Source organism: Tupaia chinensis, unplaced genomic scaffold (assembly GCF_000334495.1).
Source record: "Tupaia chinensis unplaced genomic scaffold, TupChi_1.0 Scaffold000617_2, whole genome shotgun sequence".
Lineage (NCBI taxonomy): Eukaryota > Metazoa > Chordata > Mammalia > Scandentia > Tupaiidae > Tupaia > Tupaia belangeri.
Window position 1 is genome coordinate 1,770,120 of NW_006160137.1, and position 18,332 is coordinate 1,788,451.

The following is an 18,332-nucleotide window of genomic DNA, read 5'->3' on the forward strand; positions in this document are numbered from 1 at the left end:
CAGGGGGGGGGGGGGGCCCAGGGAGTGAGCGGTAGAGGGTGCAGACAGAGAACAGCAAATGCCCATCACAAGGCTCTCCAGTGGCCTGTATTTACGTCAAAGAAGAAATTAACACTGAATCGCCACAGAAAATTCCCTCTTGAACCACATTAAAAATGTATTCTGAAAGGTCTGTCATATGAACAACTTTCCTGTTTTTTTTTTTTTAAAGTCCTCTGAAAAAGCCATTTCTACTCCTTTAAAAAAAAAAAAAGGCAGAGAAGGAAGCACATGGCAGTTGATTATTTTAACACACCTTCTTTATACTCTATGAGAGTAAAACGAGGGTCAAAGAGCAGTCTTTCGGGACCTTTGTTATCAACCAAAGTGGCACTAAGGAGTTACTATCAATAGCATTTCCAAGGTAAGAGTTCAGCTGAAACCCCATCTTTATCTGTATTCTCAAGGATACCAAATGCTGCCTTAGAGACTCCAATTTCCCTCAAAGAGCGTTACAGAGAAAGACAACTGCATAGTCATATTCTTCTGTCTCCCTTCCTCTCTCAAATAATATACATGGAATTATTTTTAAATATCATGGGTACATGACAAGTTCTAACAAAACCTCAATCATCAATTAAGCTGCATATAGAACAGCATAAATAGTATAATATGAACTGCACAGATGCTGGTTATGAAAAAAAAAAAAACTGAAAGAGTCCCCTGGAAATGATTATTATTCACAAAGCTAGGCCTGTCATTTGTCGTAAAACCCGACTCAGCTTGAAACTTTTCGGGTGAAGATATCTACAGTTAAGAAAATAGGAAGTTTGGGACCAGCAGTTGGTGTAGTAGCTATGTTGCTGGACTCCCATGTAGTCGACCGCGGCTCAAGTCCCAGACCTGGTGGGTTAAACTTATGCCGGGCGCGTGTGCGTGCGTGCCCAAGATCCCGAGAGGAGAATGGAGGAGAAGGGATTGAGGCATGTCCATCCCTCCTGCCCCGGGGTGATTTCTCAGTTTCTGTCTCTCTGTCTCTCTCTCTTTCTAGCGAGCACATGCGCCCTATACCAAAAGCTCTCCCCCACCCCCAAAAGAAAGAAAGAAAGAAAGAAAGAAAGAAAGAAAGAAAGAAAGAAGAAAGAAAATAAGTTCTCAGGGCTGGCCTGTGGCATGGTGGTTAAGGAAGCTGAGCTCCCCCATGGCCGACCGTGGTTCGAGTCCCAGACCAGGAGCCTTGCTTTCTCACTTTCGTTCTCTCTGTTCCTCTATGGTCAAATTAAATAAAGTTAAAAAAAAAAAAAAAAACAGAAAAGAAAATAGGAAGTTCTGTAACTCAGTCTCATTAAAGGCATAGAGATGGCTCCTTCAAATCCAAAATGATCTGTCAGGAGGCCTGCGGCATACACATGCTAAGCAAGTGTAAGAGCAGGTGAAATTAACTCCCAAAGGGACAGGATTTTGCAGAAATGAGGACCTTTTTCCTTAGGACACTTGCCAGTTTGTGGCAGTTCTATGCAAGGCCTCAGCATGGAAACATTCCCAAGTGGGGTGCCTCTGGTGACATCACAATGCCTCTGGTGACATCACAATGCACCCTTGTGTAGGTGAGATACAAAATGGGACCCCCTGCAGCCAGCTCCCTGCAGGGCAGGCCAAAGCACACCATAAACCTGCAGAACTTTACCCCACTTTTTTTAATAGTTTGTAAGTTTCAGTTTAATTTAGCACTTGCAATTATTTCCTGCAGATAATAAAACTTTTATACCTGCTATTAAAACTTATCCTTTAAAAAAAAAAAAACAAACCTGGTTTAATAATCCAGAGAACATTAACTATTAACAACTCAATGGTAAAAAGGGATGTCTCAATTGTCAAATTAGTTGGATTCTTATTTTTTTTTTTGGTACAATTTTTATTGTTTTATAAACCACGGACTGGGGTGGGGTGGGGGGAAGTCCATTAAGTTTTTCACCTGCTAGTGTTTCTGCTCTGACAATTTATTAAGCAATAAACAGCAAAGCGAAGCCAAGGACCATATAAATCTAGCCCCCTAGAACGCACTGTGTGACTCTCAAAAGAGAACATGAATCTTATCACATTTCCGAAAAACTTTCTTCTTCAACTGTAGACGTTTTTATTTCATGGGTTTGGGGACTGCTTTATAGATTCTGAAATATGATTTGTATGTAGACTATAATAAAGAAACATTAGCTTATTCCATCCCGGGGGGAGCAAAGCTTGGCAGCACAGCAGTGAAAATTGGACTAAGTGGACCAGGCCCTCAGCCTGGCTTGCAAAGACAACCCACCACGGTCAAGGAACGATGAGAAGGTTGGCCTGGGAGGTGGCGCAGAGGTAAAAATGAGAGGTTCTGCAAGGCGGACGCACACGGGAAGGTTCTGGGTTCATGTCTGGAGACCTCCCAGAGTTTGCCAGGCATACACATGCCCATAATGTGGACTGGGGATGAGTCATAGCATGAAGATGCTGTTAGAGATACCGTCTCTGTCTCTCTCGCTCATGGAAGAAATAAACTTCAAAAGAGAAGAGATAATAAGGGTCCTTTCCTTGGTACCTAGCACTTACTTAGGCAAAGAAAAATGTTATGCAAGAAGGCAGAATGATCTGGGCCAGCTCTACAGCCTGGTGGTTAAGGCAGCTGGGTCCCACATGACCCACAGCAAAGCTGGAGTCCTGGCCCTAGCAGCTTGAAAAACATGCCGGGCATGTGTGCATGCGTGTCCCAAATCCTGACGAGGTAGGGAAACGGAAAACAGAGGGCAGCATGACCATTCACCATGAGAAGTGCTTCTCTCTCTCCTCTCTCTTTCTCTCTTTCTCTGGCTAGCACACACATCCTCTGCAAATTAAAAAAAAGAAAAAAAAATCAGGTACCAGCAGATGGCGTAATGGTTACATTGCTGGACTCCCATGTAGTCGAACACGGTTCAACTGCCTGACTGGCAACTTAAAACTCACACTGGACACGTGTGCGTGCATGCACAAAACCCCAAGAGGAGAATAGAGGAAAAGGAATTGGGGTGTGGTCATCCCTCCTAGGGGGGTGATTTCTCACTTTCTATCTCTGTGACTCTCTGCCTCCCTGGCAAACACATGCACCCTATGGCAAAAATCTCTCAAGAAAGAAAGGAAGGAAGGAAGGAAGGAAGGAAGGAAGGAAGGAAGGAAGGAAGGAAGGAAGGAAGGAAGGAAGGAAGGAAGGAATCAGAATTATTAACCATCCCTCAATACTTAATACTTGGTACGTTTTCTCAGGCTGCAGTAAGAGTGACTCTGTGTGTGCGTGCACATATGCATTTGGGTATGTGCAAAACAAGGCTTTTATTAGAAGAAAACTGACTGACAAATGGCAATGCAATCATGACAGGGTCCTGGTAGAATGGTCTGGCAATCAAATTACACTGCTACAACAGAGCTTGGCATTTCTTTCCAATGGACGTGCCTCGAGGGTGAATGCCGGACTCCCTCCACTGCCATCCTAGTCTCTGATGCTACTGGGCAGACATTGATTTTCGAGAAGCAAAGAAAAGGGGAGGAAGCTTACAGAGGAAATTGGCTCAGCACGAACTGCCTTCTCTGCAGGCTCTCCTGTGACCACGGATCGGCAAAAACTGCTCCGAAGACACCGTGACCCTTAAAACGTTCGTTTTGCCCTCACAGCCCAACCCCAGCAGAGCCCTGTACTGAAGGTTCATAGCTTAAGATCAAAGCAAATATACAGTAAGCCAATATTAAAACTCTATGGGCTGAGACCAGCAGATGGTGTGGTGGTCAAGGTGCTGAATCCCACATGCCGGCTCCACAGTTCGAGTCCCAGGCCCAGAGACTTGAAAAACATGCCGGGTATGTGTGCATGCAGGCCCAAAATCCCAAGAGGAGAATGGAGGAGAAGGGACGGCAGTGTGGCCATTGCCTGGGAGGTATTTTGCCAATTTCCCTCTCTCAGTGCCTCCCTCACTGGTGAGCACACGCCCTATAGCAAAACAGACAGACAAACAAACAAACAAAAACACAAAAACCTCTGGCCAGAAGGTAATGTGGTATCTAAGGCACTGGATTCCACGAGGCCAACTGCGCAGTTTGAGTCTCAGACCCAGCAGCTTGAAAAACACACCGGGTACATGTGCGTGCCCAAAATCCCAGGAGGAAAATGGAGGAGAAGGGATTACAGAGTGGTCATCCTCCCGGGGGCGCGGGGGTGGGGGAGTGATTTCTCCAGTTTTTTCTCTGTCTCTGTCTCTCTCAGGCCCTATGGCAAAAATAAAATGAATAAAATAGAATAAGAAAGAAAAACACTCTCCAGAAGCCCTCGGGGCGTAGCTGAATTTGCAGTCGCTCCCCTTTAACTTGTCCGTAATTCCCCAGTTAGTTAGGACAAGCCATTCCAGCATGGGCTCCATCTCCCCACCCTAGTGTGTCTGTCCCCGCAGTCCTCCCAAGCACAGCAAACTGTTGGAGCTGATTTTTATAAAGTCAGAGCCAGCCAGTGGCATGGTGGTTAAGGCAGCTGAGTTCCCAAAGGTCATTTGCACAGTTCGAATCCCAGACCTGGCAGCTAAAAACACAGGCACATGTGCGTGGGTGTGCAAAATCCCAAAAGGAGGGAGATATGGAGAAGGGACTGTGGTGTGACCACGCCCCATGGGGGAGGCCTTATCACTGCCCCCCCATAATCTGTTCCTCTCCAGCAAGCACGCTCCCTCTGGCAACAAGTTAAAAAAACAATCCTCATGAGACCCAGGAATGGAGGAGACTGTGCCATGACCACACCCCACTGGAGATAATCTCCTCCCCCTCTCTCTTTGGGGAGTGCACATACTCTCTGGAAATAAAATAAATAAATAAATAAAAATGGGAGTGGGGGACCTACTATCCCAGCAACCAAGAGCGTAGCCCACAGGCCTGCGGAGGCGCGGGGAGGAGCACGCACCTCTCAGCTTATACGTCTCCCCGTTCGCGGAGTACACGACCAGCATGTGGGGCGCTTCGTCACTCAGGGACACGATGGCTCCAGACAGAGACAGGGCTCCTCGAGGCTTCTGGTGCTTGCTTTGCTCGTTCACGAAATACTGCAGGGTGCCGGCCTCGAAGTCCAGGACGAAGTACCTGCACAGAGAAGGCAGGGACATCACTTGTCGGCCCCCGCCTGTCCCACACGGGAAACAGAAAAGCCAAGCAATTGAGTCGGCCTCAGGTTCCAAACCCACGAGCTGGAAACTAAAAGTCTCCCCCAGGAGCCGCACAGGAGTCAGCCCAAACGGGGAGAAAAGGACCAGCAGATGGCGGAAGGGTTACATCGCTGGACTCCCACGTAGTCGACTGTGGTTCGAGTCCCATATCCTGCAGATTGAAACTCACACCGGGCGTATGTGCGTGCGTGCCCAAAACCTGGAGAGGGGAATGGAGGAGAGGGGATTGTGGTGTGGCCATCCCCCCTAGGGGGTGATTTCTAATTTTCTGTCTCTATCTCTCCATGAGTGTACATGCCCTATAGCAAACATCTCTCTTAAAAACAAAACTATTTTATTTTTGACCAGAGAGAAAGAGAAAGGGAAAGTGAGAAAGCAAGCTGCCAGGTCCAGGACTCAAACCACTGTCAGCCATGTGGGAGTCCAGTGCCTTCACCAGCATGCCACCTGCCAGCCCCGATCCACAAACTTTTCATAGTCCAGGAGAGTCTTTTGCAGTTTTCCTTGGATTTGGTTAGGCCCTGTCTCATGAAGCAGTTCAGATGCTGCTGAACACACATGACACACATGAGCTACATGCTAGTCAGGTCACCGTGTAGTTGGTGACAGGAAGGGAGCAGGTCACCCATGACAGCCTCAGAAGTCGTCACCCAGAATGCCATCCCCCCACCCCTGCCTAGACAGTTCTCCCTGCTTCGTGCCAACACAAGCAGGTCAAAGTCCCTCCTTGCAGCACCCTGAAATGCTCCTTCATCATACAAGCCCCGGGGGAATCTGCATGCCTGCCTGACTGCGTGCCCCGTGTCCCCACCAGACTGCACTCTGTGGAGGAGGAGGGTGTTTCCCCAGGGCCCAGCAGAGCCTGACGCTCCTCCGCTCCTCAGTTATCACTTGCTAAGGGATGAATGAAAAGTCCCCACTGAACCCCACATCCCCCTCTATGTCCCAAGGCACCTGGGTCTTGGGGTGACCTCACAGAGACACTACAAAGTGTCCTGCATCGTCGAGGGGTGCCAGTGGAGGCTCGGCGGAGGTCAGACACCAGCCCCAGGACCAACAGGCAGTTTTCGCGTTTGGGCATTGGCTTGTACTCAGTCCCTTTCAGGGAGAAGGTATCTTTACCGCGGGGGTCATGGGTGCTGGGAGAAAACAGACGTCAGTACAGAACAGGTGGGGCCAGGCAGTGGGGGCAGGAAAACACTGCTCTTCCCCCCTTGGGAAGGTTCCAGATTTCGGCCGGAGACCACCCTGAGCAGGCGGGGCACGTGCATGCTCGTGAGCCATTGTTGGACGGGGCTGGGGCGGACTGCCGTCTCCACATCCTGCTGGGTGTTGTCTCTCCCTCTCCCATGTCTCTCCCCACCATCTCTCCTCTCTCTCCCACTGTCTCACCCCACCTCTCCCCTGTCTTCCTCCCATCTCTCTCCCCTGGATCTCTTACCCCCGAGTCTCTCTCCCATCTTGTTCCTGCCAATCTCTCTGTCTCTCCTACTTATGGAAGAAAGCTAAACTTTAAGGGACCAGCAGAGGGCGTAATGGCTACGTCACTGAACTCCCACATGGCCACCTGTGGTTCTAGTCCCAGACCGGGTGGCCTGAAACTCATAATGGGTGCATGTGCATGCATGCCCAAAATCTTTTTCTTTTTTTTGAGAGATTTTCACTGTAGGGGGCGTGCGCTCGCCAGACAGACAGAGAGAGACATAGAGACAGAAAGCGAGAGATCACCCCCCAGGGGGGATGGTCACGCCGCAATCCCTTCTCCTCCATTCTCCTCTCGGGATCTTGGGCATGCACGCACACGCGCCCGGCGTGAGTTTTAAGCCACCGGGTCCAGGACACGAACCGCGGTCGACTACGTGGGAGTCCAGCGACATAGCCATTACGCTAACTGCTGGTTCCCATGCCCAAAATCTTGAGTGAAGAATAGAGAAGGGATTGTGGTGTGACCATACCCCGCCTCCCCCCCCGGGGAGGGGGCATGATTTCTCGCTTTCAGTCTATTCCTCCACCTCTCTGGCAAGTACATGTACTCTACAGAAAAAAAATCTCTCTCTCTCAAAAAAAGATAAACTTTAAAATAACATGGACAGGATGAGAACAACGACATCTAAGATATCCAGGGACTGGAAAGCTACACAATGCCTACAGGTTCACGCGTCCCCTTAATAACTAACTGTGTGTTTTTAAAAAGTATTTATTCATCATCATTATTTTTCAATTTGACCAGAGAGAGAGAGAGAAAGTGAGAAAGCAAGCGGCCAAGTCCAGGATTCGAACTGTGGTTGACCATGTGGGAGTTCAGCGTCCTTAACCACCATGCCACCTGCCAGCCTAATTGTGTCTCTAAAGAAAGAAAGAAAACCGCTGTGTTTCCATTGACGTTATTTTCCGTGGGGCTACTGAGCCACCAAGACACAAATAGCTATGCAGCCGTGTGGAGCTCAGCGCTTAGTAGGTGAAAGCTCTAGCTAGTCCTTCTCACCTAGAAGCAGAACCAAGTTGTTTGCAAACCTAAAATCTTCCTTGTTCTCACCAACAGACACATGGCATCCCTGTTGGACAGATCCTCAGAGACTCGGAGGCCCTCGAATTCCAGTGTCTGAGTCCAACCTGGTCCATGGCAGCAAAGCCTCCTTCAATTCTCCCTCCAGCCCTCTCTTACCAGCCTCTCGGTTTTCCAGACCTGCCTACCCCAACGGAGCCAATGAGGCTGAAGTGCCTTTGCCCGCCAAGAGCGGCCCCTCCTCACCCCTCCCACAGAACACAGTAAGGTCATCTCATAGCTCGGTCTGTGTCCCAGTCCTCTATGAAAACTTCTTTTATCTTTGTTGGTTTTCTTTACCTTTTTATTTTTTTGAGAGGTTTTTGCTATAGGGTGCGTGTGCTTGCCAGAAAGACAAAGAGAGCCAGAGATAGAAAGCCAGAAATTACCCCCAAGGGGAGATGGCCACGCTGCAATCCCTTCTCCTCCATTCTCCTCTCGGGATCTTGGGCACGCACGCACACATGCCCCGCATGAGTTTAAGCCACCGGGTCCGGGACGCGAACCACGGTCGACTACGTGGGAGTCCAGTGACATAGCCATTACGCCAACTGCTGGTCTCTATCTTGGTTGGTTTTCAACGTCAGAAGGTATGTGCACCAGAGAGACAGCAAGCAGGCAAACACGCACTGCCTCGCAAGGTGTCCCATTATAATCCCTTTCCCCCCAATTCTCCACGGTGTCAGGATCCTGGGAGCTTACCCCCAAGGGGCCAGGATTCGAACTCTGGTGGGCCATGTGGGATTCAGCTTCCTCTGTAAAGAGCTTAACTGCTGCCCAAGGGTCAGCCCACCTTCTATTTGAACTGTTTTTAATATTCCAGATGGCCTGACCAAGATTATTTATCTATTGGCTTGTCAGAAAAGTCATGACGTATAATTGCATAGAAAATGTTTTCCTCCTCCTCTCCAATCCCTCAGGTCGCTGTGCTAATGAACGACACATCTGGTCCTCAGGTTTAGCATGAACAGACCAAGACACAAAACCAGAGCATAAACCAGGGCTGTTCAAAGAGGGATCTTTCACCCAGCAATATCAGGTCAACAGTACTTGGGAGCCGATCAGAAATGTAAATTCTCAGCCCCACCCAGACCTGCTGAATCAGGAAATCTGGGGGTGGGGGAGCCCAAGAAGCTGTGTTGTTTTTTTTCTTTGTTCACAGAGATTTTTGCTATAGGGTGTGTGCGCTGACTGGAGAGACAGAGAAAGTGAAAAATCACCCCCTGGGGGGATAGCCACACTGCAGTCCCTTCTCCTCCATTCACGTCTCGGGATTTGGGGAATACAGTGACATAACCATTATGCCATCTGCTGGTCCCCCAAGAAACTTTGTTTTAACCAACTTCCAGGTAGTTCAGTTGCAGATCAAGTTTGAGAAGCGCTGGCCTAAACCACCACCGCCAATTCCCTTTCCTCCTCTCCCAGGGAGCAAGGCCAGAACACTCCCCAGTTCTCCCTGTGGTGAGGGTGTGGCTGTAGAGCTTTAGTCCACAGAACACGGGAAGGAATGCATGCCTGGCTCGTGAGACTCTCTAACGCACACACACACGCACATGTACACGCACACTCACAGACACAGGACCAAGATGATCTACAGGAAAGTTTAGGACCCCCTACACCGGGTATGGGAAAGGCACAAGAGGGAAGGAGCCTGCGAATCACCCCCCTCCCGACTGCTGCGTGAATGAGAAAGGCATTTTAATAAGGCCACTAACATCAGGATCTGTTACAGCAGCTGGCCTGTGTTACCACATACACAACAATGCATTCTGTTTTGTTTCTGTTTGTTTTGAATTTTTATTTCCACATCCTTCTAGACTTGAAATTGGCTCCTACTCATTAACATGGAGCAAAAACCTCACTTCCACGGGGTGATTTCTGAGCTTCCAATGGTCAAATTATTTCAGGGCTGACTCTGCCCTCTTCCTGGGAGTGATGTTTTCCACCTGACCTATATCGAAAGTCCTGGTGACTGTCGTGGTGCATGCTCAGGGCAAGTCAGAGCATCAGCGATACTTCTTTCTTTCTTTCTTTCTTCCTTTCTTTCTTTCTTTCTTTCTTCTTTCTTTCTTTTTTTTTTTTTTTTTGAAGTTTTGTCTTAGGGAACATATGCTCATCAAAACAAGACAGAAAGTGAGAGGGAAGGTAAGAAATCACCCCCCAGGAGCAATAGCCGTACCATAATCCCTTCTCCTCCACTCTCCTCCCAAGATCTGGGGCACACACACCCACACACACACACACTTGGCATGATTTTCAAGCCACCAGGTCCAGGACTCAAGCTGCAGCCGACCATGTGGGAGTCTAATGATGTAATCACTATGCCATCTACTGGTTCCAATAATACTACTTTTTTTTTTTTTTTTTTTTTTTGCTATAGGGTGTATGCACTCACCAGAGAGACAGAAAGCAAGAAATCATCCCCCAGTGGGATGAATCCCTTCTCCTTGGAATTTTAGGCACACATGCACATGCACCCGGCATGAGATTTAAGCCTCCAGGTTGGGGACTCGAATCGAGGTCAACTACATGGGAGTCCAGCGATATAACCATTATGCCATCTGCTGGTTCCCCAACACTTCTTTAAAAGTGGAAGAAGGAGACGAGGTTCAAACCACAGCACTTTGTGCCCCACCTTCCCCACCCCATGCCCCGCCACGGGGAGGGAGCTGCAGCAACTCCACTGATGAGCACCCAACTATCGTATAGAAAGGGATATGGTTTCAGGGAAAAGGCAAAAGGAACTTCCCCTCCAATCCCTCAACTTCCCCATCCACTCTGCGCCATGGATGGGGTTAGAGGAAAGGCTGGACCTTCTTCCTGGTTCTACCAACTTACTGGCCGGGAACCTGTCGCTTTCCTCTCCCCCAGAGGCAGCTCCCAAATGCATCCTACTCGAAGGGGTAACTATGTATTTGAAAAGGACACTATTTGGAAGCTGGTACTAAGAAATCAATTGCATGCTGTTTTATTTTTTCAGCAAGAACGACAGAATAGCCGATTGATGTCACATCCTGTAGGCTATGGGGACACATTCGTGATTTCTCACATCACCTATGCGAAACTGACATCTTAATTCTAACCTCCTGCCTCCGATGGGGGGAAATCATGTTTCCACTGCTTCCTAAAATAGTTTAGATGCAAATGCTTCGGTCTGAATCATGTGCTCGGGAAGCCCATCAATAATTTATTCCTTTTCTAAAGACAGCTAAAATTTTTATCATATTTGAGGAGGCGTGATGGGAAACTGCACTATGGAATTAAAAACTGAAACAGGCCATAAATAAAGTGTTCTTTAAGCAAGGCCTTGGACAGTTAAGTCGGCTGAGTCGTAACAAGTAAGATCTGTCCATGAGGTGTTAAGAAGGGCAATTTCTGATGATCACATCCCCTGGGTGGAAAGAAATTAAATTTGGTTCCTACAGGGTCACGGCTCTGTCGGGCACTGCTCTTCGGAGTCCATAGTTCCATCTCAAAATCACAGCTTTCATTCCAAATGGGAGAGCTAAGCAGACATCTGGATTAGGTTTCATGAAACCAAGAGAAATCGTTACATAAAATCCTGAAACATTCTTAAAAAGGTCTTCTCTTCCAGAGAAGTGAGTGAGGCAAACCGGGTTCTAGGTTCTGTTTGTTTCTCATTAGTGTCTGGGCTGTGAGATGCACCTTCTCTGCTGTGCAAATGAACTTAATGATACACAGGGAATGCGTGTTCCCCTTACTATGTAAAAAAAAAAAAAATCAGTAAGCATGCTGTGGGGAGAGGGGAGGAAGTGAGAGGAGAAATCAAACCAACCCATGAAGGGGTCAGCCCTGTTTCCTAGTGGTTAAGGAAGACAGATCCTACATGGGAAACCATGGTTTGAATGCCAGCCCTGGCAGCTTGAGAAACACGCTGGGCATATGTGCATCTGCCCGAAGTCCAGAAGGGATGGAGGAGGACTACAGTGTGGCCGTGCTCCACTGGGGGTGGGGGTGCTCTCTCCCTCTCTGTCTCTGTGGTGTAAGTATGCACCCTCTAGTAATATAAAAATAGTAACAATAAAACAACCCATGGACAGGCCCTTAGTCTGGTGGCTAAGGTGCTGTATCCTTCATGGCCAACCATGTGGTTTGGACACCCGTGTATGTATGCCCGAAATCCTGAAAGGAGGGAGAGAGAGAGGAGAAAGAATTGCAGTGTGACCACGCCCCATGGGGGATAGGGAAGGAGTGCTTTCTCACTTTCTGTCTCTCTCATTCTCTCTATCTCCCTCTGGAAACCACATATACACCAAAACCCCATAAAGAACACCAATGAATTCTTAGCCAGTCAGCTTGTGGTGGCCATCTTGCTCAACTCCAAAGCTGAGGGTTATGCAGACCAAGGACAAGCTAGTGTCTACTAGAAGCCTCAGACAGATCCCACTGCTCTCGGAAGAAACAGTGCACACACACTCACACTTGCGCACGTGCACACTAACACTCAGATGTACTCACACGAATACCCACACAATCTCATACTCACGCACAGGCGCTCACACGCCCACACTCAAACACATGCACACACAGGAGCTCACATTCACGCTCATGCATACTGGCACTCTCATGCTCACAAACCAGCCCGTGCACACTTGCACAACTCTACACACACATAGAACCACCCACACACTCACATGCATTCACACTCACCTGCAGTGCTCTTGCACACTCCCTTCCCCACACAGCACTGCCCTTACCTACTCACTGGGCTTTCTCAGTCCTGCAATTCTGAAGGGGTGTCAGTACCAGGAGCCCATTAAAACCCTACCCATGCGGGACCAGCAGTTAGCGTAATGGCTATGTCGCTGAACTCCCATGTAGTCCACCATGGTTTGAGTCCCGGATCCAGTGGCTTAAACACACGCCAGGCGCATGTGCGTGCATGCCCAAGATCCCAAGAGGAGAATGGAGGAGAAGGGATTGTGGCGTGGCCATCCCCCGTGGGCGGTGATTTCTCGCTTTCTGTCTCTCTGTCTCTCTCTGTCTTTCTGGCGAGTGCATGCGCCCTATAGTAAAAACCTCTCAAAAAAAAAAAAAAAAAAAAAAAAAACCTACCCAACCTTCTGCCTGATGTAGCTTGATTAAGGTTCAACTGCAGAATCTGAAAGTTGATAAAAGCACATTTTTACTTGGGGGGGGGGGGGGAAGAATCTAGGGGTGCTGCAACAGCCACTGTCCAGCCCCAGGCAGGATGGACTTGAGAAGACAGTTGGGGCAGCAGGGAAGGTGCTCATTAACACAGACAGGCAGACGTGACGGGCACACGAGGAGAGAATTTCAGAGGGGAAAACACGCAGAGGAGAAACCTTCCTTTTGAGGAGGAACTTTTCTGGACTGGTCCAGACAAAAAGTGAAATCATCTCATCTAAATCTTTTTAAGTTTACTTATTTCTTCCCCGAGATATAGTAAAAGAGAAAGAGAGAAAGGTTTAGCATCTCCAATGGGGTCTTGAGGCCACAATCCACCCAGCCAGCCAGGATCATGGGCACAAGCATGCCTGGAATATTCTGGATGTGAACCCGGGATCTTCCCGTGGGGGTCAGCCCACAGAGCACGGTGTTTTAGCCCTGTGCCACCATCTGGTCCCTTCATTTAAATTTATATTTACTTTCTGAAGGGGGCATACCCTCTGCATTGTCTTGTCAGGCCATGAGCCTTCTTCCAGCTTCCCAGCCAAGACCACGGGTGAGCCCGGCCTATTCAGGCCGATCCGGGGTCTGCACCCTGGCCTCCCATACGGCTCTCGGACTGAGCAGTGGTGTCCTCCTGCCACCTGTACCCCCATGGCTGGGCCTCGCCTAACTTGCAGTGAAAATCAAAACCAGGGGAGTAAAAGGCCACGCCCTGAAGACCATGCAGAATACCTTCCACGGCCATGTTACTGTGATCCCCAGGCTCTCAGTCCTCGGGACATGCCACCTCGTCTCTACCAGATGTCGGGGCCAGAGCCGGCGAGGCCATGACCGAGAAATGGCACTGCGCTGCCGGCAGGTGGTCCTGCCTCCTGGGGTCTGCCAGCCTCCCAGTCACTGTCCTCTGAGATGCATCTTCAAGCTGCCAGAAGCACGGACAGGGCTCAGACCCCCACACTGAGCTTTGCCCTGACCAACGGCAACAGCGAGCTAGCTCTGCAGCTTAAAATCCTTCCCCAGGTCAGTCAGTGGCGTGGTGGTTAAAGAATCTGGATCCCACATGGCCAACTACGTAGTTCAGGTCCCAGACCCCCTGGCTTGGAAAACACACTGGTTGCCAAAAACCCTGAGGAGAATGATGGAGAAGGGATTGTGGGGTGGCCATCCCTCTGCAGGGTGTCTTATTTCTCTAGCAAGTGAACACTCCTCATAGCAAATGTTAAAATCATAAATTTTGGGGGCCAGCAGGTGGTGGGGTAGTTAAGGCGCTAGACAGACCCCCACATGGCCAACCATGCTTTGAGACTTGGGCCTGATGGCTTCCTTTCTCACTTTCCCTCTCTCTATTTCTGGTCAAATTAAAATAATAATATAGAAATTTAAATAAAATAATTATTTAAAAATAATGATAATAAATGGATTCCTGACTCCCACTATATACCTAGAGAATCTTTGTGGTAGAGGTCAGAAATCAGGCAGGTGAATTTCAAAAACTTGCCCAAGTGAAACAGAAACACCCTAAAGTGTAAAACTCAATCCAAAAGCAAAGATAACACCTTACAAAGATATCCGCCACCATTTTCCTTCCTGCCTGCCAAGCTTCCTCCCCAATCATTAATTCAAAAAGCATCTGAGAATATACATGCCAATGAAACCAGGACGAATATATTATTTGTTAGTCGACTTCATTTTGTCTCGGTTCAAAAGAGTCCAAGCCAACCTTCCCTAAATCACAACAGCCCAGGCAGAAGATTTCTTGGTTCTATCACTTTGGAAGTTATTTTTGAGAAGGATTTAGACAAAAGCTAAGAAACCACCTGGCATGGACTTCCTGCATAATCAGTCATCACCTCGTATCACCTAAGCAGAGAGGCCCCAGCGACCAGGCTGAATGACACCCCTGACGATTAAAAGCCACCAGCCCGAGAGACGGCACTTCGGGGGGCACCTGATAAAGCACCAGCATAAGTCAGAGGGAACTTTTTTTTTTTTTTTTGAGAGATTTTCACTGTAGGGCGCGTGCGCTCGCCAGACAGACAGAGAGAGACATAGAGACAGAAAGCGAGGAATCACCCCCCAGGGGGATGGTCACGCCGCAATCCCTTCTCCTCCATTCTCCTCTCGGGATCTTGGGCACGCACGCACATGCGCCCGGCATGAGTTTTAAGCCACCGGGTCCGGGACACGAACCACGGTCGACTACGTGGGAGTCCAGCGACATAGCCATTACGCTAACTGCTGGTTCCCGAGTCAGAGGGAACTTTTAGCACAAGATTTGATGCACTGCGCATGGATTTGATCTATGATGAGATTCAATTTGCTTTTAAAGACCTGGTGATTTAAGGGAAGAATACAAGCATTCAGGAGACAGCCTCCTCACCTGCACGGTTAACTCTCAGGTTTCGGGTGCCCGTAGGGGAGAACGTCACGCTATTTTCAGTACATTTCAAAATATCCAGTTGTGTCTTAACACTCCCAGATCATATTTTCATTCTTGCTGTCAACCACGCTGAGAACGAACATCCCTGTGGATCCTTGAGACGGGCTGGATCCTGACTCGCATCTCTGTTTTGTCCTCTAAACTGGAAGACTCCCTGGAGAAGATTCTGCCCCTGGCTAAAAGCCCTGGGGTTAAAATAGGGGGTACCCCCAACTAGTACTCCAAGTGCTTAATTCAAGAGACGAGGGTGGAATACGGGAATGTGCATTTAACAAGTTCCCAGGTGACGCTGATGCCGTGGAGGCCGCACCATGGGAGACACTGGTTCTCTCGTCGTTGTAACCTTGGATAAGTTACTGTGAGCTTGTTTCTGCGTTTGCAAAAGCACAAAAGCGACTTCTCTGCAGACCACGCCACCATCCCTGTGCCTAAAGTCGTTGCTTAGAAGAAACGAATCCCAACTGTATGGATCGCATGCCCAAATGTAGACAGCAAACCAGATCGGATCTGATACCGATGCTCACATCAGTCTAGTTCATTTACTACGATGCCAACAAGCCAGAACTTAGGATGAGAGCCTGTATCTGCTGTTCCCGGCGGGGCGCCATGGAAATATTCCTAGGCAGGGAGTCGCCCTCAGTTCTCAGTGCAGTCGCTATACTGATGGAAAAAGCACTCTGGATATTTCATTAAGTTTAACTCATGTGATGGTTAAAAGAAAAAAGTATCAGTGCAAATTCAACGAGGTTTTGAAGAAGATAGTTCTAGAACCAGCTCCATAGTCCAGTGGTTAAAGGAGTTGGGTCCCACATGGCCAACTACACGTTCAAGTCCCAGATCCAGCGGCTTGAAAAAACACAGTGGGTGTGTATACATGCATGCCCAAAATCCCAAAAGAACAAACGGAGAAGGGATCATGGAGTTACCATCCCCCATGTGTGTGTGAGTGTGTGTGTGTGTGTGTGTGTGTGTGTGTGTGTGTAGGGGTGCTTTCTTGCTTTTCCTCTCTCTGGCAAGTACGTGCACTCTAGCAAATTGAAAATGGGAGGGGGGTGCCTGTGTGTGTACGCCCCAAATTCGGACAGGATGGAGAGACAGCAGAGAAGGGACTGCAGTATGACCGCACCCCATGGGGGGTGCCTGTCTGCTGAGTATGGCCTCTAGCAATTAATAAATCAATCAATCACCAGAAGTTAGCTCTAGGTCCCAAACCAAGTTTTATTAGCAAAAATTCACTTTTTTTTTTTTTAACTTACTGAGTACCTACTGTGAGCCAGCTATAGTGCTAAGTATTAAGGGTACACTGAGATGGGGCGGGGGAGCATTCAAAGTCCCTGTTCTCATATAGGGAGCGGGGGGACAGCAGACAATACTTACTAAAGTAAAGGCAAAGCTTTAGCTGTGAGAGTGTGTCCTGGTGGCAGAGAGTCAATAAAATCTGACCTACTCGGGAGTGCCCAAGGACAGAGGGACAGATGAGACTGCACAGAAAGAGAAGACGAGGAGAGGAAGGCAGGCAGGACGGAGTCTGGGACCCAGCCTGGAGGAACTGGGACAGTCCAAATTTCTCTTCCAGACAAGTCAACAAGGCAGAGGGAGGAGCAACACCAGAAGCCCAGAAAGAGGATGTGTAAGGAAGAACAAAGTGGGACCAGCAGTTAGCGTAATGGCTATGTCGCTGGACTCCCATGTAGTCGACCGCAGTTCAAGTCTCGGACCCGGTGGCTTAAACTCACACCAAGCGCATGTGCATATGTGCCCAAGATCCTGAGAGGAGAATGGCCATCCACTCTGGGGGTGATTTCTCGCTTTCTATCTCTCTGTCTTTCTCTGTCTTTCTGGCAAGTACATGCGCCCGATAGCAAAAACTTCTCCAAAAAAAAAAAAAACGAACGGAGTGACTGTGTCCAAAGTGAACAAACGCCGGTCAGAGGCCAAACACGCCTTGTCTCTGGCACATCCTGAGCTGCGTTACTAGATTCCTGGGTCCCCAAGACCCTACTTTCTCATGAAGCAAGTCAGTTCTCTTGATGCATCTTCAAGAGAAAGCAGGGGGAAACCAACTATTATTTTCCAAACATTTCTGGCCTAAGTCCACCCCCAGCCATTTGCCAATATTCACACTGCATTTTTGCTAGGAGGAGTAGGAAGATGATTGGGTTGAAACCAGTATCTGAATCTCTGCTCTGATATCGATGCATGCATGCTCGGAAACCAGGTGTGACAGAGCCAGCCGACTCCCTGACAAATATCTATCTTACTTTTTCTCTCAGATGAAGAGAAACCTAGCGTTTTGCTGGGCACGACATACCACTGGGTCTTCAGAGAAGTCATGACACACTTGCATAGAAAAACAGAAATACACATTATGACTTTTCCGATGACCCAATATGACAGAAGATGCTTCCCAACTTTCCTCCCTAGATATGGCCAACTGAGTTCCGGTCAATGAGGGACCGTGACGTATGGCTTCCTCCCTCCTCACCTGCTTTTTGGACGACGGATATCGTAGCTGGAATTCCAGCAGTCCTACCGACCTGTGAGGATACCCCACATCAAGGGATGGTGAAGCAGAAAGTGAGAGACAACGAGAGCCTCTGCAACCTGTGGAACCCCAAACCAATCCAGAAAAGCCTGCCTACAAATTTCTTTTATAGGATGAAAAAATAATGGCTGCATATTGTCTTGAGATTTCTTACAAATCTCCGTCCCCAGGAAGCTCTCAGATCAATTAAATCAGGATCTCTGGGGTGAAACTCAAGCACAGGCTTTTTTCTTTTTCCTTTTCTTTTGAGAGAGAGAGAGAGATGTTCGCTAAAGGGCACCTGTGCTTCTCAGAGAGAAACAGAGAGATAGAAAGCAAGAAATCATCCCCCCCAGGGAGGATGGTCATGCCGCAATCTCTTCTCTTCCATTCTCCTCTGGGATTTTGGGCACTTACACACATACACCTGGCGTGAATTTTAAGCCCCCAGGTCAGAGACTTGAACCATGGTAGACC

General features: G+C 48.6%; 2 protein-coding genes across 2 annotated transcripts in view; one reads left to right on the forward strand and one right to left on the reverse strand.

Moving 5' to 3' along the window:
* The window catches only part of OSBPL10 (oxysterol binding protein like 10), a gene marked incomplete in the record, with an annotated part of 330,123 nt that overhangs the window by 203,084 nt on the left and 108,707 nt on the right, over positions 1 to 18,332 (reverse strand). Inside the window, 1 exon segment of the mRNA XM_027775946.1 lies at positions 4,934 to 5,109. Within this exon segment, the coding sequence (XP_027631747.1) occupies positions 4,934 to 4,979 (46 nt within the window).
* LOC114009754 (uncharacterized) lies at positions 5,820 to 18,033 on the forward strand. Its single transcript, XM_027775944.1, has 4 exons — positions 5,820 to 5,905; positions 6,171 to 6,304; positions 7,735 to 7,961; positions 17,756 to 18,033. Exons 1-4 carry the CDS (start codon positions 5,820 to 5,822, stop codon positions 17,999 to 18,001), a joined length of 693 nt encoding a protein of 230 aa, XP_027631745.1. The 3' UTR covers positions 18,002 to 18,033.